Raw genomic sequence first — 21,148 nt, 5'->3', positions numbered from 1 at the left:
ATATATCATTTTAATAAATCGTTCTAGAGCAGTAAATGCCCCCCCACCCCACCCCACCCCCTACCACCACCTGGAGGCTGTCAGGCCCCTGTAGCTCATCCTGTCTGGGGAAACCCATTGGGCTCGGCTGGGCTCGCCTTCCTCCGGTACCAAAAGCAAAAATAGCAGTGTAGCATACCCACACCCCTAGCCATCCAATTTGGTCACATAAGTTAAAAAGCCGCTCCCTTCCCGACCGCGGGGGAATCTGTCAGTGAAATGCATAGAGCAGGAGGAGAATGGTGCAGACTCCGATGACTCCGCCCAGAATGAAGGAGTCCCGCCTCTTCCGTAAGTTGATTCGCTGGATGAGGTTGTTGATGGCTGGGAACCGGTCTACAGTGAAAGCTGGTTAAAGAAGTATAAACATTAATCACTTCATTCTGAAAACCAACCAGCTCAATGACTGAACAACCCTCTTAGTTCCGTTAGGAGTTTACATGACATTTCAGCCTAGAACACTGTAAAAAAAAAAATAAATAACTGAAATTACCACCCAACTTAAATGACATAACATTTCTACTGAGCTATGGCCAGCTCCAGATGAGGCAAGAAGGATACTGGCCAGAGTGTTGACCCGACTCTGAATGGACTTCAGCAACCCACGCTGGGATGTCATGTTCTCTTTGGTTGCCATAGCAATGCTGGAAGAAAATAAGCAACATCAGGGCATGAGCAAATGTGTAGATATGCTCCCACATATCCTCCAACGGTCTTGGGTCTCCTGCTGTCATACATCAGCTCACACGAAAACAGCTCTGCAAAGAACTGGAAATATGGCTGAAGATGAAGGCAAAGAGAGAGACTGAAGAATAAGCAAATTGATATAATAGCGGCCTTTTGCAGATCATACATGAATCTGAATGGATGCCTCATACAAGGTCCATGCTGGGGGGGGGATTGGGGGTAAGACCACACTTCCGTTTGTCTCTCAGGAGCTCACATAGCGCGTCCGGGAGAGCGATGACTCAGCTTTTTCTGGAAACACAAGCTTCGGGAAGTCTGGACCACATCCTCACTCCCCAGCTTCATCTAGCTAGTTTTAGCCGCTCTAGTGGATTCACCGGGGGGGGGGATGTTTGTACCTCATTGGGCGGTTTGGTGCCCAACTGAGGCCCCCCAGGATAAACTTGCATCTCTCCCTTAAAGACCGGCCAGCAGACATACAGCCCCCCCTATGATGCACCTGACAGAAATGCAGGTTCTGACTCCCTTCTTCACAGGTGAGGGGCAGCAGGCTTACCTTATCGTGTCGTCCAGCAAGTGGTCTGAGCTGCGGGAAGGAAGGTAGAGGCGAAGCATACGTGAGAGATGAGGGGCGAGGGAACATGCACATATAGAAAAGCATTATATACAGAATAATGCCAATAATGTGCATTTTGACAGATATATGAATGTGTTGGCGTTTGCTGGGTGTCCAACATTTGCTGGCCTCAACATTTGGGGAAGATTTCGCCCATTTAGGTCCTGGTAGGATCCACCTCTCTCAGCCCATCAGCTGTTCGGAATACAACTGTTCCAGCACAGTACCTTTCCTGATCTCCACTGCCAACATCCAGAAGCTCAAGTTGTCACAGAAATGTGGAGGTGGTACTATCATGAAGCAAGACAGCTTCACACCAGAAGAAACCAAACCAGAAACCAAAGAGATGGGGGCTAACTAGACCAATGACAATGTTCCACTGTTAAACACAAGACGTTTTTGAAGTGAGACAGTCAGATGGTTCCACTTGGACACAGCATATCACTGGAAAGCCAGCAGTAAATAAGCCGTAATATTCACCAGGTGACAGACTGCCCCCATATTCCAGGCACTGACACCCCACCTGGTGCCAAAGAACAGGTCAACACCTGAAACCGGGGGGTGGATTTCCCAGAAGCAGTGCAGCATCACAGCGATCCTAAACATCCGCCTTACTTCAGCATCAGTAAACAGCCTGTACCTATTTCAGCACCTGGGAGCTGTATCCATTTCAGAGCCAGGAGCCTGTCTGGACCTTCCTCCACAATCAGGGAGCTGTCTTAAGGCGCTTCTGCTGTACGTGCTCGAAATAACTACAGCAGAGATGAAACGATAGCCGAGATAATAGGGTGAGTTGATCTGTCGCAGCACAGATAGAGGCAACGCGAAGCACAGACAGATCTGGCGGCCCACGCAGGTCCACGACCGTAGAGGTTTAGTTTGTTCCTCAAGACCATGGTTCCGTTTCTCAGCCCCGTCATGTTCCTCGCTGGTCTGAGCAGTTTAAAAACTCCAGGGAACCGAGATCAGGGTGGGACTAAACATGCTTAGTAGGAAGCGGAGAGAGGGTAGGACAAAAATGTGAAAGCACGAGTAGCAGCCGTTTACTCTCAGACATGCTATGGAATGGCAGCAAATGAGCAGGGCAGGGAACTCGTGGGGTTTGTTGACATGAAATAGGGCGACCGGCTTCTCCGAAGGCAAAGAAGGGCTTGGGCGATCAGGAGGAAAGTGTTCCTTCAGTTCACATGGAATTAGAGCTGCTGTTAATTCTGTTACGAAGGCTCGGCCAGTTCCTTGATTGTATAGGTTTAGTGTTTCTTAGAGGAGTAGCAGCCCTAATCTTAGGCTTATAAAAGGGACAAGAAGTGCCCGAAAGGACAAATGTGTCCCTTATTTCATTATGCCAAGTCTCACCTTTGGTTTAGAGGCTGCACTGGGACCAAACTTAAAACATTCAATCCATAAAATTATTTTAAGCTTCAAAACAGGCTTCCGACAATCCAAATCTGTTCTTTATATGAAGCTCTTTACAGTCTCTTCACCCGTTTTCATCACCACCAGAATATCCTGCATGGTTCTTATCGCCAAGGATCTCGAACAGTCCACCGTGACTAGTCCAGGACAGGCTGTAGGGTTACTTTTTAGCCACTGCTGAAAGGAACGAAGACAGCACTGTGGCCAATGAACAGAATCAACACAACATCTCCCTCTCACCATTTGATGTCTCACCAGGCAAGCATGTGCACATGCTCAGTGATGGCGTGAAGGTTCTGAACATTCTCCCCTGGAATGAAAGAGCCCTGAACAGGAAGTAGCTTCCCCGCAGCACTTTATTAAAGTTGCAGGTCCCTGCATAAGGTACATGTTCCAGGAGGCCTTTGAAACATCATCTTCCTCCTTCAAGAGGAAGCTAAGGCTAGGCTTGGTAATGTAGGCCATCTCACTCCAACCCCCCTGAAATAAGGACTTGGCGATCTTGAGTCCCAACAATTTGCATTGTAGGAAAATTCGCCCTAACCACAACGGCTCCCAAGTACAACTTCCGTAAAACTGGAAGGATCTATCAATTAGCGTGTGGAGGACAGGACCATTTGCAGTTTGACACAAAGAAAAATGTTTCTTAATATTATCATCCGTCATGCAAAACAGAGGTTAATTAACGGGCTCTACCGGACCAGGAAACAGAAGCAGACTGGAAGACTTTGTTCAAACAAAGAATGCTGACATGACAGAGTAGCTATCAAAGAAAACCCCAGCAGGGGTGTGGCCAAACTCCGCTCCGACTCTCAGTCAGGACACCTGCTAACACTCCATCCCACCTCATCCACATCCTTAATATTCGTTTACAATCCATAGCTATTTTTATGCTCATTGCCTCAAGGCTGAGGGTGATTTTAAATGATGCTTCTGGCTTTCTGTGCTCTTACGAGATGTTTAATTCATGGTGGGGAGACGAGAGAGCCAGCTTCTACGGTCACCACTCTGAACTGGACTCAGGGGGGCAGGAATCTGGTCAAAACCATTGACCCACTGATCCTCCCTTCAGGGTTCATGTGTGAAAAGGTAAGCAGCACAGTGGCACTGAAGGCAAGTGTGTGTGTGCTGTCTTTATACTGTAGAGTCCAGTCTGTATGCATTTACAAATGTGTAAAAACAGAGTGATTGTGTGTGTGTGCGCCTTCTTACTTCCTCAAATGCTCGTGCTCCTTCAGGAAAAGCTCCGTCCTCCTGTTGTTTATCCCTGAGCTGCTCTTGTACGTCCTGGTTTGGGAAGAGAACATCACACACACACTCTGGTCAGAGGGATAGACAGTATCAGGAAAACCCACGGCTTAGAGGGCCACTGGGTGTGTCAGCGTACGGAAATGAGCTGCACTCTGAAACGAGCTGACACTGCAGCCACAAGATAACAAATCGAGCGAAACCGAAGCAATGAAGGAAAATGATACCACACAGATATGCCTTCCGCACAGTGCTGTACGGAATGGCTGTGCAACCCATTTAACCGTTCCATTTGACCAAGTCATTTTTTTAAGGCATAGTGGCCTGTCAGTAATGTCTTAAAGAGCCACGATCACACTTGCTGCACAACCTTTGTTATTCCTCCAGGCTCCGGCACTTATGTGAATTACATTCAGGGGAAACGTCTAAGTCGTTGGCACACGGCTGCATTTCGGATCTGCTGATGAGCAGAGATTACCCACAATGCAGCGCGGCCATACTCCAGTGACAACCGCAAACGCTTCGCTTGTGAAAATGGACACTAAGGAAAATAAAATGCTGAGGGGGAACTCGGCGGTGTTTGACGTCCTCCCTGCCAAAGCCCAACGAGAAGAGAATCAATGGGTTCAAGAAGAAAAAGAAAAGCCTTTTGGGACCCCATGTGGCCAAACAGTGAAATTACTTTACAGAAGGGAGTGTGTGCATGTGTGTGTGTGTGACGGTTTTCTGGATGTGACCCAAGCAGAATGATCCTCACAGAGATTAAAAAAATAGCACCAAAGAGAAGCTCTCCTTCCCCAGGCCTTATTTTACAATGTCCCCTTAACCCCAACACTGGCTAAGCAAACCATAAAAAAAAAAACCTATCAGGAAAAATAGATCTTATTCTCCAAACCGCTTTGCTCTCTCCTATGGGCCAATTTCTAGCATGACGATGACACAACAAATCCTGCAGATGCAATATGTGATTACAAGGAGGCATTTAAAGCTCAGAGTAAAACAAAAAGGCCCATATATTTGTCTCCTGGGCTCACAGCAGCTGTACTGCCAGCAAACACGCACCTAAATGTATTGACACCCACACAGAAGCTGTAACAGATCATATGGAAACAGTTGAAACCACATTGGACAAAGACCAAAACGGGACTAGCGCACCAAGGGCAGCTGTGTGGAACCTGTGCAGCTAAAGGCAGCTAAACCCGCTTATTCCACATCATAGATTATCGGACTACCTGTAGATTGCTGCTGTTGTACACAGTGTCTTGCTGGAAATTTAAAATTCATGAACCACAAAGCATAACTTATGCTCTTGGACCATACTCCTGTCTGCCCATTCGCAAGCCTGAATGCTTGACGGCATTCTAACCGAACTGAATATCTGCAGAATTCCCACACAGGATCCATTTTAACACAAATGTAGCCAATTTTGTTTGGAGTTAAATTATTCAATGCTCAGCAGTGATGACTGTACCCAAATGGGTCTTGCAGTAAATGGTTAAAGTCTCTCGGTGCAATGGAAGAATTTCCGTGGGCTCTTCCATTAGAAACCATTTCAAATTAGTTTATGGAGTATAAGCCACTCGTATTAGCTGCTCCCAATGGATCTGGGGGGGGGGGGGGGGGAGATCTTAAGTTCTGTAAATTCAACTTCCGATGATACCACAAGCAGCAGCCTGTTACTGTGACTCTCTCTATTTATACATCTGTGTAAAACCTTAAATTCACTAGATCTTCAACCACTCTAACCTCCGCATTGTGCATTCAAACCCTACGGCTCTAGGTGTCGGGCTCTGCTCGTCCGATCCTCCTGTGTGGCACGCTGTCCTCGTTAACCCCGTGTGGATTCCCCGTCTTTACCAGCTGTTCCACATTGTCTTCATTAGTCTTGCGTATTTACGTCCGCGTTTAAGTATGTTTCCCGAGTCCGGTCATTAACGTCATCGTGATTATTGTGCTTGTCTACCCCTGCATTAAACCCCTTATTTCACCGACTCCTTGCGTCCTGCTCCTCTGTCTTCACTCTGTTCCCTGTAAGCCATGACAGAATGACACTGGGACACCTCAGGACCTCCGGGTAGCTTTCTAACCCTCTGCAGACTAACAGGCATCAGTATCTCTTAAGATGTGACATTTTTCTTGTATACAGATACAATCAGAATAAAGACTGAAGTTATGACATAACTCCAAAGTATTCATAAGGCAAGGTTGCAGTTACCCCTTTACTTGGAATTAAATGGGCAGGGTGAATAGGTGCACACTTAACGATCAGTCACTAAAAACGAAACAAATAGCCTAATAACAAAACACCAAATAACAAAACAAACAAGCACCAAATAAACAAACAAACACCAAATAACAAAACACCAAATAACAAAAAAAAAGTGGCACCAAATGTAGACGTGATTTTTCTCCTAAACTACTTGTACATCCTTTCAGAGAATACATAAAAGTTAGTGTGAGGAAAGAGCACAAATTTAGAAGGACATGACATATTAATAAAAGGAAATGTACTGTCATATGAACAAAATGTTTCCGAGATGAATCCCTTTATCTTTAGTCCAACAGCTCACCTTGCAGTTTGTATATCAATTTTCATTTGAAATCCAGATTAATTTTAGTTATAGTGTGGTTTTATTAGTTTTTCATTTTAAAGATATATTTAATTTAGTTTTTATATGTTTTAGTTTCAGTTTAAGTTTTAGTAATTTTATTTCCAGGGATAGACTGAAAGTCGTAGAACTATTTTCCATATCGAATCTTTAGAGAATCCCACATGAATACACAGCACACATTATATACTAATGTCCTCAAAATGGGCAGAACATATACCAGGTATTTTAGCTAAATAGTGTTAAAAATAAGTAAGTATACAAACTTTGTTTTTATTTTATATTTTGGAAGCAATATAGACAGTTTTCGTTTACTTGTTTTTTTTTTTAATTTTCATATCTTTTTTTAATTTCAGTTTATGAAAATGATTTCCTATTAGTTTCCATTAAGCTAAACACCATTTTCATACGTTCCGCACACATAAAGTCGCACTCACTCCATTTCCTTCTTGAGCGAGCCCAGTAGGTCTTCCCTCTCCCGCACTGCCAGGAAGTTGCCCTTGGTTTTGTGGAACTCCTGAGTGTAGTCCTAGAAAACAAAACACCAGACACTCCGTGTCCAGTAAACAAGGCGGAGGACCATTAACCTCGGACCGTGGAGCCCCAGCAAATGGCGAAAAAGAATTAGCCGGGGATCAAGTAACAGACAAGGAAAGCGCAAGTGTCAAGGGCCCAGGCAGCTGGAAAACGGGAAGGCGCTGGGGGCGGCGGCCTAGAGGACAAAGCGGGAAGGCGCTGGGGGCGCGGCCTAGAGGACAAAGCGGGAAGGCGCTGGGGGCGGCCGCCTAGAGGACAAAGCGGGAAGGCGCTGGGGGCGGCGGCCTAGAGGACAAAGCGGGAAGGCGCTGGGGGCGGCGGCCTAGAGGACAAAGCGGGAAGGCGCTGGGGGCGGCGGCCTAGAGGACAAAGCGGGAAGGAGCTGGGGGCGGCGGCCTAGAGGACAAAGCGGGAAGGCGCTGGGGGCGGCGGCCTAGAGGACAAAGCGGGAAGGCGCTGGGGGCGGCGGCCTAGAGGACAAAGCGGGAAGGCGCTGGGGGCGGCGGCCTAGAGGACAAAGCGGGAAGGCGCTGGGGGCGGCGGCCTAGAGGACAAAGCGGGAAGGCGCTGGGGGCGGCGGCCTAGAGGACAAAGCGGGAAGGCGCTGGGGGCGGCGGCCTAGAGGACAAAGCGGGAAGGCGCTGGGGGCGGCGGCCTAGAGGACAAAGCGGGAAGGCGCTGGGGGCGGCGGCCTAGAGGACAAAGCGGGAAGGCGCTGGGGGCGGCGGCCTAGAGGACAAAGCGGGAAGGCGCTGGGGGCGGCGGCCTAGAGGACAAAGCGGGAAGGCGCTGGGGGCGGCGGCCTAGAGGACAAAGCGGGAAGGCGCTGGGGGTGGCGGCCTAGAGGACAAAGCGGGAAGGCGTGGACAAAACGAGAAGTGTGGACACTTCATCCCTCATGATCCCAAATCTACAGGGTGGAGGGGAGCAAAATCCAAAATGTGACATGCGGATCTAACACGTTTACCAGTCTACATGCCACAGAAACCAGTAACATCTGCTGAGGGACTCAGACGTGGGTACGATGTCACTATGCGATATGGCAAATATCTGAGAGTAAAACTGCAATATTCATAAAACAAAAAAAGATGACATTACCAGAAATAAACTATAGGCAAATAGAACTTGTTATTATCTACCAATAAAGTGTGTCAAATTAGTCGGTGGTGTTGCCACAAGTTGTGTCAAAGGACGCAAAGCGGAGCCAACGACTGCGAATGTGATTGGTGTGCATTCGCACAATGTATTGTGCAGCCCTGGACCTGGGGAAAGCAGCTGAGGAGGAGGGGTTAAACAGAGGGAGGGTGCCCACCTGGAGGATGTCTCGGTGTCTCTGCAGCGTATGCATGAGCGCAGCATTGTGTGACGTCATGCCCGACACACTGGTACATTCGGCCATTTTGTCGTTAATGCCAGTCAACTGGGGGGGGGGGGGACACATAATATCAACATACCAAGCAGTCATGACAATGGGTGTTTCTCAATACCAAGAACGGAAAGATTGTACTTTCATTCTTGGCAAGAATGGTCCTGCTAACTTGCCTCCCAAGAACGAACCTGGGATGCAATGAATCATGGGATTGGTGTCATCCTTGATATTTGGGGCGGGACAAGAATAACATCTGGGGATTTTTACCGTCCTCTCGACTTCTATTCTTAGTATTGGAACTGTATTTCGGCAACGGAAGATGACGTAAAACAGATACATAAGAACATAAGTATGGTGCGAATATTTATAAATACCCAATGACTTCGTGACACCCAATTGTGACATGGCCCCGCCCCCTCACCTTTACCAGAAGCTGCTCAATCTCAACGCCCATCGTGTTAAACATCCTGTCTTGGTTGGAGCCATTCAAGAGGGGTGTGGTGTCCAAGCTGCGGGTGGGGTGTAAATATGAAGTTTTCAGTGAACAACTGGACACATGGCAGCTTTAATAAAGATTACAACGAGGTTTGATGCTATTAAAACAGCAAACACATCAATTAAGAAACAGTGCATCCATTAGTGTCAGTACTGGGTCAGCAGACACATGTGGCCTGAGTAGAGGACTGCAGCAGATGCTGTTTGGAGCAGCATGAGCGGGAGCCCCACAAATTGGAAAGCAGTCTCTTCTGCCCATGGATTGGTTCTTGCCCTCAGCCCCAGTTCCAGTTCATATGCTGACTGGCCAGAAGAGCGGCGCACCCATCTCCGTGGCAACTGTAACTGGTGCACAGCTTGCTGTAGGAGACCAACTTCAGGTCCAGCTCGGTCTCCAGCTGCCGCGCCTGTTTCCTCAGGTCTGGAGGCAATACAGCAAGACGACACCACTTAAAAACGCGACCGGCATAGAAATATTCTCCCGTACTGACAATTTTAACCAAAAAAAAAAAGCCAGGACACCATTGATACACATTTAGGGTGAATCTCAGTTCCAAGAATACAAACACTGTACTTGTGGTCTTGGCAAGACCGGTCTTGCGAACTTGACTCCCAAGAATGAACTTGTGGAGCAATGAATCATGGGATTGGTCTCGTTCGGTGAGGATGCAACTGATGTATCTTTGATATTTCGGGTGGAGCAAGACCACGATCTGAGGATTTTTACTGTCCTATATACTTCTAGGGTGAATCTCAATATGCATATTTCTGACCTTCTGTACCCGTTTTACATCATCTTCCACTATCGCAGACCAGTTCCAATACTAAGAACACGAGGACCGTAAAAGTTCCCAGATGATGGTCTTGCTCCATCCTAAATACAAAGGATATATAGGCTGAATCTCAATACGTGAACTTGACCGTACTTGTATTCTCGTGCACCCATTTTACATCATCTTTCATTGCCAAAGATCACTTCCAATACTAGGATCTTGCTCCGCCCCAAATATCAAGGATGCACTGGGTGCATCTGTGTCACTGGGTGCATCCTTGTCAAACAAGAACAATCCCATGAATCAGTGCATGCTGTTGTAATGGCGGAGGGAGAAGGCGCAAAAAATAATCATAACCTTAATCAGGATTACCTTAATTGGAGTAATGTTTCTAACATTCTTGTCAGACAGTATTTTCCTGCTGTTTTTAACTTTTTTGGCTCATGAGAATGTTGAACTGTAACGGTCAACACCCAGGTATAGTGTTTGTACAGAGTTGAAATAAATATAAATATTTCAAGAACATAAGAAATTTACAAATGAGAGGAGGCCATTCGGCCCATCAAGATCGTTTCGGGAGAGCTTAACCAATAGCTCAGAGCTGTTAAAATCTTATCTAGCTCTGATTTACAGGAACCCAGGGTTTTAGCTTGCGCTACACTAGCAGAAAGACTATTCCATACTCTAACTACACACTGTGTAAAGAAGTGTTTCCTCAAATTCATTTTGAAATGTTCTCCTGCTAATTTCCATTTATGGCCATGAGTTCCAGTATTTAAACTAAAATTGAAATAGCCATTTGGCTGAACAGCATCCAGACCTGTTAGAATCTTATATACCTAGATCATGTCCCCCCTTAGTCTCCTTTGCGTGAGGCTTAACAGATTCAGCTCAGCTAACCTCTCATCATAAGACATTCCTCTAAGACCAGGAATCATTCTTGTAGCTCTACGTTGCACCTTTTCCAAGGCAGCAATGTCCTTTTTAAGGCATGGTGACCAAACTTGCACACAATGTTGTAGGTGGGGTCTAACCAAGGAATTGTATAATCGTAACATCACCTCCTTTGACTTAAACTCCACACACCTAGAGAAGTAACCCAACATCCTATTGGCCTTTTTTTATTACTTCCCCACACTGGTGAGAGTGGGACATGGAAGCATCAACATGACGCACGAGGTCATTCTCATAATCAGCTACCTTTATTGCAGATATAAAACAGCTGTACTTTATATTTCTGCTCCCTGCATGGATTACATTTAATCTACGTAAAATTTCAACTGCCAGGTATCAGCCCAGTCACTAGTTAAATCAAGATCCCACTGTAGCCTCTGTACTGCAAGTTTAGTATTTGCTACACTACCCACCTTGGTGTTGTCTGCAAATTTAACCAGTTTACTGTATATCATTAATGTAAATTAGGAACAATAGTGGCCCTAAAATTGAACCCTGCAGTACCCCGCTATGAACACAGGGTCACTGTGACATTGTGCCTCTAATAACTACTCGCTGCTTCCTGTCTGTTAACCAGTTTTCCATCCAAGCTGCTACAGCTCCTAAAATCCCTGCATAATTGAGCTTAAGCAAGAGCCATTTGTGGGGGACATCAAAGGCCTTCTGGAAATCTAAGTAGATCACATCGTTGGCCTTTCTGTGATCAATTTCTCTTGTAGCTTCCTCAAAGAACTCAAGTAGATTGGTTAAACAGGATCTACCTCTCCTAAATCCATGTTGGCTATCCCTCAGAATGTTATTTGCATCCAGGTAATCTGCCATTTTCCCTTGGATTATAGCTTCCATTACTTTTCCAGTTATGCAAGTCAAACTGATTGGACTATAGTTTGCTGGGTTCTATCCCCTTTTTTGAATATGGGTGTTATATTAGCATGCTTCCAATCAGAAGAAATCACACCAGTAGATAAGGATTTCTGAAATAGTAAAGTTAAAGGTTGGCTAATAATACCTTTCATCTCTTTTAAAACTATAGGTAAGATACCATCAGGCACCTGTGATTTATTTATTTTGAGCTTAGGTAGGCTTAGTGCCACATCAGCCTCAGTTGTACATATACTGGTAATAGACGATGCTGTATTTGTACTAAATGTTGGCAAGTTACTCGTGTTCTCTACTGTGAACACCCGTGTAAAATAATCATTAAACTGATTTATTATATCAATTTCATTTTCAATTATAAGGCCCTTACTATCCTGCAGAATAGTGATTTCAGCTTTTAGAGCTCTTTTGGAGTTAAAGTATTGGAAGAAACTTTTAATGTCATCCTTAGCCTCCAATGCAATCTTCCTTTCTAAATTCCTCTTAGCGAGTCTGTTTTTTTTTTTTTTTTTTTTTTTTTTTAACTCAACCTGTAGACTTAGATACTCCTGCTTTATTTTGAAATTGTTAGTTAATTTCAATTTGTGGAAGACAAATTGTAGTAAACCACCTTGGCTGCAATTTCCTAGATTTAGTTTTGCTGGAAACAGGTATGAAGTCCTCTTGCACTTGCAACAATGTGCTTTTAAAGAATTCCCATGCATCTTCAACAGGTTTGCTGTTTAACTCCATCCAGTTTACAGTTTCTAGTTTCAGTCTCATTCCATTAAAGTTCCTAACATTGTATATTTTGCTCTTCAGACACTAAAATTAACCACCAATTTAATCATGTTGTGATTGCTGTATACCGTCCAGTGGTTCTAAAACCTCTAATTTTCCAATCTTATCCTGGTTGATAGAGAAAACAAGACCAAGAAGGGCTTCTTCTATTCTTCTATTAACAAACTGAGTAAAAAAACAATCCTGTACTAATTCCACCATCTCAAGTTCATTTACAGAAGAGCCAGAGACTGTGTCCCACTGAATCCCAGGTAAATTAAAATCACCCATAACCACCACATCATTTTTATTACTCACAATCCTGACATCAAACACCGTCAAATAGGCCATTTTAAGTATAAACATTATTTGTGAAAAAGCACAAGTAATCATACCAGGAATAATTATTCATTTAGACTGGACATTTCTATAATGCGTGATTTATTAAGTAATAAAAATTATGGCCAGCGTAATCAGCTGGGCGTATTGCATAGTGGAACAACAAGTACACATCTGTCTCAATTCACAATTGGTGCGCTCTCTGTCCTCGTGATCTTCCGAGATCGTTCTTGGAAAACAAGGTTGGAAGACCGGTCTTGCCAAGACCACAAGTACAGTCTTTGCGTTTTTGGTATTGAGATTCACCCATAGGTTGCATCCTCGCCGAAGGAGACCAATCCCATAATTTATTGCGCTCCAAGTTCGTTCTTGGAAGGCAAGTTAGCAAGACCGGTCCTGCCAAGACCACAAGTACGGTCTTCGCGGTCTTGGTATTGAGATTCAACCCTGTTCTTCAGTATTGGCACTGGTCTTCGGCAATAAAAGATGACGTAAAACGAATACACAAAAACACTAGCGCGGTCAAATACGCATATTTAGAATCACCCTTTTTAGTCTGAATAATACAGTGGTGGGCGGTGATCTTCGTGCCAGGAGTTTGATGGCGAATTACTTTAACTCGTAGGAACTAAACGGGACAGGGTACTGATGACGGTTGCGGAAGTGTGAGCCTGGCAGCCAGAAAGCACCAAAAAAAGCTCATGTGCACATTCCGGCAGGATTTTTACGGCACAACTCCCGATTTAGGCCAAACCCGGTTTTAAGAAAAACCATCGTCAAAAGCTCAGCATTTTAACAAACAGTCCCGAGCAGATAATAGGAAGTCTTCTTTAGAATCACTGTCATAATGAAAATCATGACCGCGGACATGGTGCCGTAAACAAATGTGTAACGATCAGGGTGCCGTACAGAACCCTATATGTGCCTGAAACTGGCTCTATACGAAGGAGACAACATTTCTGGCCATGTCCGTAGTGCTGAAGTACAACAGTCGTGAACAGTTGCTCAGGCCACCCGATGTGAAACTGATTAGACAGGCAGTGAAAAACAAAAACCGCTTTCGTGTCTTAAGATCGCCTCACCTTCCCAGTAATTGCTGCTCCCAGCTGCCATCTTTGTTGTCTGACGTCACCGGCAATGAGCGCAAATGAGAGGAAACGTCTGACGCCCCCTGTGGGTGAACGATGTAAGATCATTTCACTGAACTGTCAATTGAAGGCGCGCGTAAGTACAGGGCACGAGTCAAAATCTAGAAGAGAATCTAGGAACCAGCTGATCTGAATAACGTGATTAGTCCCGTATTTCCGGCTCATGATCGTTCTGTTTCGAACATAATGCTACTATTACGGTGTGTTTATATTAAGTTATGGGTAATTTAAACTGAAATAATAGGTCTTGAGTCGAGATTTAAAGACAGAGCGATTCCGCATTCTGACCATGAGCTGGCACTAACTTGGATTTTAATTAACCTCATTTTTATGAAGAATTCCGATAGGTAGATGACCATGCCGTTGCTGTTATCATGAATTGTTAAAATATACTATGGAGGACAGCAAAGCATTGCTATAATTGCACAACCAATGGGATACCTGTCTACTTTAAATGTTACAGCATTCCAGATTCTACACTGTAACCAGGGTTGTGGATCTGAAAACTCACATAAATATCAAGTTATTGTCTGAGGTCTGGGAACAAGGAGTCAGTGGTAATCGAGAAAGTAGCCTGGATTTCCTGTTTCCATAGTAACAGCAGAAGGAGTTCTTCACTGTTTATATGAAGCAAGCAGCTGACCCTTGTAGACAGGCCAATCGTTATACATCATCCTCTGATGCTCGTATTTTTGGCTGAATCAGTGCTGTAGAATGAGCAATCCCACTTGATACCTTCTGGGAATTACCCTTCACCATTCACTATGGCGATACACTTCGCCAATGAAAGTTTTTGAGTTAGTAGTATGCTTGGTATGGCTAGTGTATCCTAGCCAGAGTACTTAGCAAAATTAACATAGTCTTGTTAATATATTTAGCGTGTTTATAGCTCCTAAGATTGTTGGGATCAACCGGTGGTCCTTTCATATGGTAGGTCAGTGTTTCCCAATCCGGTTCTTGGGACCGGCAGACAGTCCATGTTTTTGCTCCTTGAGGGAGTAGAAATGTGGACTGTCTGGCAGGGGGCCTGGAGAGAGCAAAAACATCGACGAACCGTGGGTCCCAGAGGACCGGATTGGGAAACACCGCACTAGGTGTTACAAAGGCTGTGACTTATTTGTATGTAGTGTGTAGTGTGTCCAAATACACTTGTCCGTGGGTTGTCTGTGACCCCAGTGTAATCTGAAGGCACTGTTCTTTATTCGAGTATTGTCATTTCGACGTATAGCTTGCTGTGGAGCGTGACTGCAGGGCTTATTGCGGACACCGATTGTATAGGAGTGATTTTAGCGCCTCCTAGTGGTGATGATTTTATTTTCCAACAAGCAGATGCAATTCAAGTTCATTGATTTACGTAAGATTAAAACTGAGATTAAATACTTAGTACTTGCATTCCTCCTGCAGACTGTCAGTTAACAGTGGCTTTTACAGAGAATGTCAATAAATAACAGCATCAAAAAATAATAACAGTATCAACTTTGGATTTCCTTATTAGTGTAGTTGTTGTCTCTGCCTGTCACACAGGAGAGTGGGCTTTGATTCCGAGTGGGGGGGGAACTGTGTTTTTGGCCTCTGAAGCCTCTGCAGAATAGCCTGTGGGTTTGCTTAATGACAAACACAACTGTATGACTAAATCTGTAATTGTAATGATGTTATCACCAATAAAGTAATAAAAGAAAGAGTTAAATCACTTACATACAAATATACAAATTTTTCTAGTTAAGTATTCTTTGCTATTCTGTAGCATCACAGAATTCAAGAATGATGGACGCTGCGGTTTGTTAAATCATCGCAGGCTGGAAGATTCTGGTTTTGGTGGTGCTGTCATGCTCTCAGAACTATTACGTTAGCTGTACCGGTGGGTGCTAGGCAACAGAAGTTGTTTGATCTTAACCAATTACAGGGATTCTCATGAATAATTAAAGAGGAAGCGTGAATATTCATGACAATGGCTTATCACTCAGACTCCTGCATGAAAAGGGTGAAGCGAATGAAAAGGACCGTAATGCTGGAGAACTTCTTCAAGATTAAAACGCTACAGGGTACCAGACACTAAAGTGTACCATCTGTTAAGTCACTGTAAATATGGTCATTGCTCAGTGTTGATGGATGGAGCAAAATACAGGGACACAAAAAGACATAATCTTCACTCATTTGCTGAAGATTTTTTCTGTCATTCTCTTTATTGATCACCTTCATACAAACGTTGCTGTGAAATTGGAAGCTAGGTGCTGGACTGAGGACTCTTCTGCTCCCCACGGTCATAGGGTCACTGGCCCCAGTGATTGGAGTGGGCCAGTGTAGCGAGAATGATAGAGTGAGAGGCGAAGGAGGAGGAGGGATGGACTGGGGGATCCGCTCACTGCTGAATGCGGCGGATGGATTGGATTTGGAAGGTCTGGGCGTGGGAGCCGTACTCCCTATAGTGCTTGTACCCGCCTCCGTGCCGGTCACACTCCAGGATGTACTGGTAGCCACGGTAGCCAGGATACTGGTAGCACACCCACCTGGTGAGGGGGTTATGAGAGAAAAGATTCAATATAGCCTTCAATATAGATTCAGTATGCAAACCTCCATACAAACATACTGTGCTGCATAATGTGGGATTTCAGATAAATGCCACGACTGCCACAAATCATCTAATTCAGTGCTTCCTAATCCAGTCCTTGGGGACTGACAGACAGTCCACATTTTTGCTCTCTTACCGGGAGCTGGGAGGGAGCAAAAATGTGGACCGTCTGGCAGGGAGCTCGGAGGGAGCAAAAACATGGACCGACTGCGGGTCCTCGAGGACCGGATTGGGAAACACTGTTCTAATTCATTCATCTTCCATCCCCACTTGTCCTATGCAGGGTCGCAGGGATCCGGAGCCTATCATGAAAACAATGAGTACAGAGCGGGGAATAATCCAGGAAGGGGCACCAGCCTATTTCCAGGCACATTCACACACCATTACCAATCGTTTAATGTGTTAGATATTCTAGAATGGTTCCAGGTTCCCTGAACGTTGGTCACATTACACAAGCATCTATGGATGTCTGCCAACGTCTCGCCTGAAGACGAGTACTTACGCTCCACTCTGGACTTTCATGGATCCGACCTCGTTGTTGCACCAGCCCATGGCCTGCAGGGAGGAGTAGTCGTCGCACATCTCAAACTGCCTCCCCATGAAGTTCTCCCTCTCAAACACAATGATCCTAGACTCCTTATGACACTGCTCCCAAACAAAGAAAAGGCAGAGTGGATTATCCAGCATGTCACACATGGCTAGGCAGAAAGGTCTGTATTACCTCTTATGGCAAAATCAGAAAGTAACACTTTAGTGAAAGCAGGTATAGATACCTTCATAATGCATTATAATGCATCCATAAAGTATTTTCAACGTGGCTATAGGTGTTTATAAAAAGGCATAACACACTTTAGCCATGTTTATTATGCATTATGAATGCTCTATGAAGCTCTAATCCATAATTTATAGACACCTTCATAATGCATTATAATGGTCAGTACACCATGGGTGCTTTAAGTACACTGAGTTACCGAAAGAACCACAATCATTCATTTATATAGAATCTGTGATTTGAGAATAATAAGGTGTTTGGCCACTTAATGTAAATCAGATGTATTCAGTTTCATTAGATTTTTCATGTGTCAGCTTCCTGACCAGCCCTGTGGCACCTTTTGTTTTTGGTGGCAAGCAGGATAAAGGCGATGAGATGCTCACCGCAGAGAAGATGGGCCTGAAGGAGATCATCCTCTCTATGTGGTAGGCGTTGCTGCCGCTCCAGGCATCCCAGCGGGGATACTCACCCCTTTCCATGACGAACTGCTGCCCGCAGAAGCTGGAGTGCTCGTAACCCACCCAGCTGCGGAGAGCGACAAGCCGGCGGGCCGGTGAAACGGGATCGCCCTCCCCTCCCCAAGCCCCGTGAGGCAGTACTACACGCCGGCCTCCCCCCACCCTGCTGCGATTGGGAACTTACGCGCCGCACTCCACCTTGAAGGAGCGGATGTTGTCCATTCCGCACTCCATGATGTTGTGGCAGGCTGCAGTGAACTCCATGCGTCTGCCCTGGAAGTGCTCCTGGTCATAGACGGTGATCTGGAAGGAGATGTACGGAACACGCGGTACTTTAAAAGCACCTGGTGATCTCAGCATGTCCCTGCGCAGGACTCCAGACAGCAATTTGGAGGAAGTTGCATGCATGCATGTATGTATGTATGTATGTGTGTGTGTGTGTGTGTGTGTGTGTGTGTGTGTGTGTGTGTGTGGCGGAGGAGGGGCACTCACCTTGAACGGCCCCATGGGACTCATGCTGGTGTTTGTGGGGTTGGTCTGGTCCATCTGGTACCACTATGACGACTGATCTGTGGGCCACATAAAGAGATGTGCACAAGCTTTGGTCTCTTTGTGTAGAGTCCAGAAATGATCTGATAATGGATATTATGGCACATTCTTAAATCAGACAACAAATACAATTGATAAAAGAATCGGGAATCGTCTCATCGTTCACGTCGCATGGTGTTTCGTTTCTCTTCCACACGAGAACCACGCCACCTGTGCTCCCAGCTGCCTCTCAACCTTCCACGTGCTTTTAGGCGTCGTGGCACAAACACACGAGCGTGAGACTGTCATCCTTCCGCTACCACATATTCCCCTGCTGTCATCGAGACGAACCCTACAGACCTGACCCAGCCGCTGCGGAGGTATCCGCGGCTGGGTTGGAACGTGCTGACTCCTCTAGTGGGAGGCGACTACAGAGCCGGGAAGGTTTAGTGAAACCGGGAGGGAGGGGGGAGAGGGCCTACCTGAACTACGAAATATAAAGTCTGTTCGTCAGAGACTCCCACGCGGTGGTATCCAGCCACTGGCACCCTTAGGGAATATATACCCAGGCTGGTTGTTGCTGGACTGCAGTCAGCACATTGCTGTGGGGCCCATTGTTCCCAGCTGAGCCTTAGGGTTTAGGGTAGATCCCTCACTACAAGAGAGAGGGGCTCACAGTGTCTGAGATGGGAAGGTTCCGTATACAGGGCACACGGTTCTAGGAGGAAACAAACTCAAGTCAATCAAGTCAAGTTCAGTGGGACTTTATTTGTTACGCCAAACATATTCAGTAACACAGCATGCAGTGGCACGAAATCACACTCCCCAGACCTCAGTGCTACATATATACATAAAAATAGGACAAGTTGGGGGGGGGGGAGATTAACAACATTGACACAATGTAAAATTAAACAATGATGGTATGTTTGCAATGGGCAATGATGGAAGCAGCAGAGCATATAAGAGGCATTTCGGAGCAAACAAACAAACAAACAAACGATCAAATAAATAAAAATCATGGATATCAGTAAGCGTGGCAATATTGGTGCAAATGGCAATAAAGTGATTAAGTGCTGGTATAGAGGAACACATGAGAATTAGGATGTGTCTTATAATGGGGTGAGTTTAATAGGCCTGTGCTCAGTAAGCAGTGTGATGGATGGATGGATGGATGGATGGATATTTAAAGAGTTGTTTACCAGAATATCATAGGCTGGGCTGAATTTGCATTACAATGTGCCACACATCTGAAATCAGGAAAATAAATGAATGTGCTTTCATACGTTATGTCCATGAGAAGCCAAGAAAACAGCAAGAAATATCAGGTGAGACGAAAAATACTGATGCAAAAACGCGGCGACAGCTTCCTCTGTGTGAAACTGAATCAAACTGTTTTCAGAAGCCAGTTCGTTTACACATTAGATGTGACACGAGCATTAATGGGGACCCCCCTGAACACTTAAGCCAATTTTGAACAGGCTTTTATGTGTCTGTATGTAACACCCATCTGCAGATACAAACATTCAAAACCACAGGGTCTTTTATTGGAAGTATTCTTGCGAGAAATGAGCAGAAAACACCTCCAAGTGTTAGCAGATCCGTCACGAGCTTGGCACAGAATTCGAACAAGGCCTGGATAATTGCTTAGCTCTGATGTTTTAATAACCATGCCTCAGACTGAACCCTCAGACAGATTAGGGCTCTGGGATAAGCCCCAGATGTCTTAAGATCCAAGCGACGGCTCTGGGTACAAGAGTGACGAGGTGGATTTTATTCCCTAAATGTAAATGTGGTTTAACATTGGTCTCTCTCTAAAAACACTTGAAGAGGGAATCTCTGCCAGACAGCTAAATAATCAGGATCGCCTTTTTCACAAAGCACTGTCATACAGTACATGGAGTTATTCACTAAACTGTGGATGTTATTAGGTGGGATCTGGAAGTAGAATACCGCCGGTTACAGTGCACAAGGCAGACGAATCAAATGAGGCCAGAATTTGTCAGGGTTGCCAACTTTGGTCAGGTAGTTGGAGTGAAATTTTCAATTTGAGACAAGTCTGCACACAAATGCACACGCATTTACATGCATGTGACAGTTTTATTACCTTGTAAATAGTCTGTAGGGTTTGCAAACTAACCCAACACGTTTGATGTACCTAATTTTAGGTTTATAATGGAATAATATACATTTGCTGCAAGATTCCTTGCGTGAGCGTGACTGTCTGAAAGCGTGACAGTCACTCCAGAGGCGTGAGAGCTGGCAACCCTGATTGATGACCATAATCTGAAGGCGATAGAAGTTTCATGTATAGCAGTTTATATCCTAGGATATGCAAGATGATCTGGAGAAGTGCAAGGTGGAGAAGAGAGCTAGACAGGGCAGACACAGTGTTGTATTTCGTTCCAGCCGTAATACATGTGATTCAAATAATCACGGGCTTAATCATAAGTGGTTTATTTGGAGTTGGTATGTAAGTCCTCAGCTAACAAAAAAATGTTCTGATCGTCGGTTTAAGAGGAGTAGAACTGAAACACGCAGAAATGCAGAACAGAAAAGATAAAGGGAGTTACTCAAAGGGAAATAAACAGTGTCCGAGATCTCGGTAAAGTGTGATCTAGGTAGGACCTCGACCGAAGCGATAGACAGATAAGCCCCATCCAGATCAGCTTATGTATTTTACAGTTTCTCATTTCCGCTCCTCAGTACTGAGAAAAATTCAGCTAATCTACTCCATATCGTTGCCCTGTTCCCTAGCAGCGACAGTGAATTAAAAGCCCTAACTGAGCATGTGCGCTACAATAAGCGCTTCAGGCGAAACATTGCAGGTGCCGCTGTCTCTCAGCATGTTCGGCATGTTAAAGCGCATGGTGTAACATCCCGGCCCTGACCTCGCAATCTGTGTGTTAGATCGGCAGCTGGGGGCAGAACGAAGGAGGGCTAATGCACACACACA

At 45.2% G+C, this 21,148-nt stretch overlaps 2 protein-coding genes across 3 annotated transcripts; both read right to left on the bottom strand.

Moving 5' to 3' along the window:
* Positions 1–54: 54 nt before the first annotated feature.
* Positions 55–13,938, bottom strand: LOC125713300 (Golgi SNAP receptor complex member 1-like). Of its 2 annotated transcripts, none has more exons than XM_048984305.1 (9): positions 13,803–13,938; positions 9,341–9,437; positions 8,943–9,030; positions 8,465–8,572; positions 7,053–7,144; positions 3,971–4,045; positions 1,283–1,312; positions 601–683; positions 55–375 (listed from the first exon to the last, which is right to left on the bottom strand). In XM_048984305.1, the coding sequence occupies exons 1-9, from the start codon at positions 13,831–13,833 to the stop codon at positions 251–253; spliced, it is 729 nt and encodes a 242-aa protein (XP_048840262.1). In that variant the 5' UTR covers positions 13,834–13,938; the 3' UTR covers positions 55–250. The 2 variants fall into 2 exon arrangements, with proteins under 2 accessions (XP_048840262.1, XP_048840263.1); XM_048984306.1 differs by having other exon boundaries at positions 9,171–9,437; positions 13,803–13,844.
* Positions 13,939–16,227: 2,289 nt separating this feature from the next.
* On the bottom strand, positions 16,228–18,213 carry LOC125713302 (beta-crystallin A1-like). The gene is made up of 5 exons (XM_048984308.1): positions 18,160–18,213; positions 17,852–17,970; positions 17,593–17,734; positions 16,940–17,082; positions 16,228–16,375 (listed from the first exon to the last, which is right to left on the bottom strand). The coding sequence occupies exons 1-5, from the start codon at positions 18,211–18,213 to the stop codon at positions 16,228–16,230; spliced, it is 606 nt and encodes a 201-aa protein (XP_048840265.1).
* Between the last annotated feature and the right edge of the window lie 2,935 nt (positions 18,214–21,148).

Source organism: Brienomyrus brachyistius, chromosome 18 (assembly GCF_023856365.1).
Source record: "Brienomyrus brachyistius isolate T26 chromosome 18, BBRACH_0.4, whole genome shotgun sequence".
Taxonomy (NCBI): domain Eukaryota; kingdom Metazoa; phylum Chordata; class Actinopteri; order Osteoglossiformes; family Mormyridae; genus Brienomyrus; species Brienomyrus brachyistius.
This window is presented reverse-complemented; position numbering and strand designations above follow the sequence as displayed.

Coding starts and splice junctions, on each gene's coding strand:
- LOC125713300 (XM_048984305.1), bottom strand. CDS start 13,833: ATGGCAGCTGGGAGCAGCAATTACTGGGAAG. Junction 9,438..13,802: donor GAGCAGCAATTACTGGGAAG/GTGAGGCGATCT, acceptor TATTGCCTCCAG/ACCTGAGGAAACAGGCGCGG. Junction 9,031..9,340: donor TACAGTTGCCACGGAGATGG/GTGCGCCGCTCT, acceptor CCCCACCCGCAG/CTTGGACACCACACCCCTCT.
- LOC125713302 (XM_048984308.1), bottom strand. CDS start 18,213: ATGGACCAGACCAACCCCACAAACACCAGCATGAGTCCCATGGGGCCG. Junction 17,735..17,851: donor TTCAAGGTGGAGTGCGGCGC/GTAAGTTCCCAA, acceptor CGCTCTCCGCAG/CTGGGTGGGTTACGAGCACT. Junction 17,083..17,592: donor TCAGGCCCATCTTCTCTGCG/GTGAGCATCTCA, acceptor GTTTGGGAGCAG/TGTCATAAGGAGTCTAGGAT.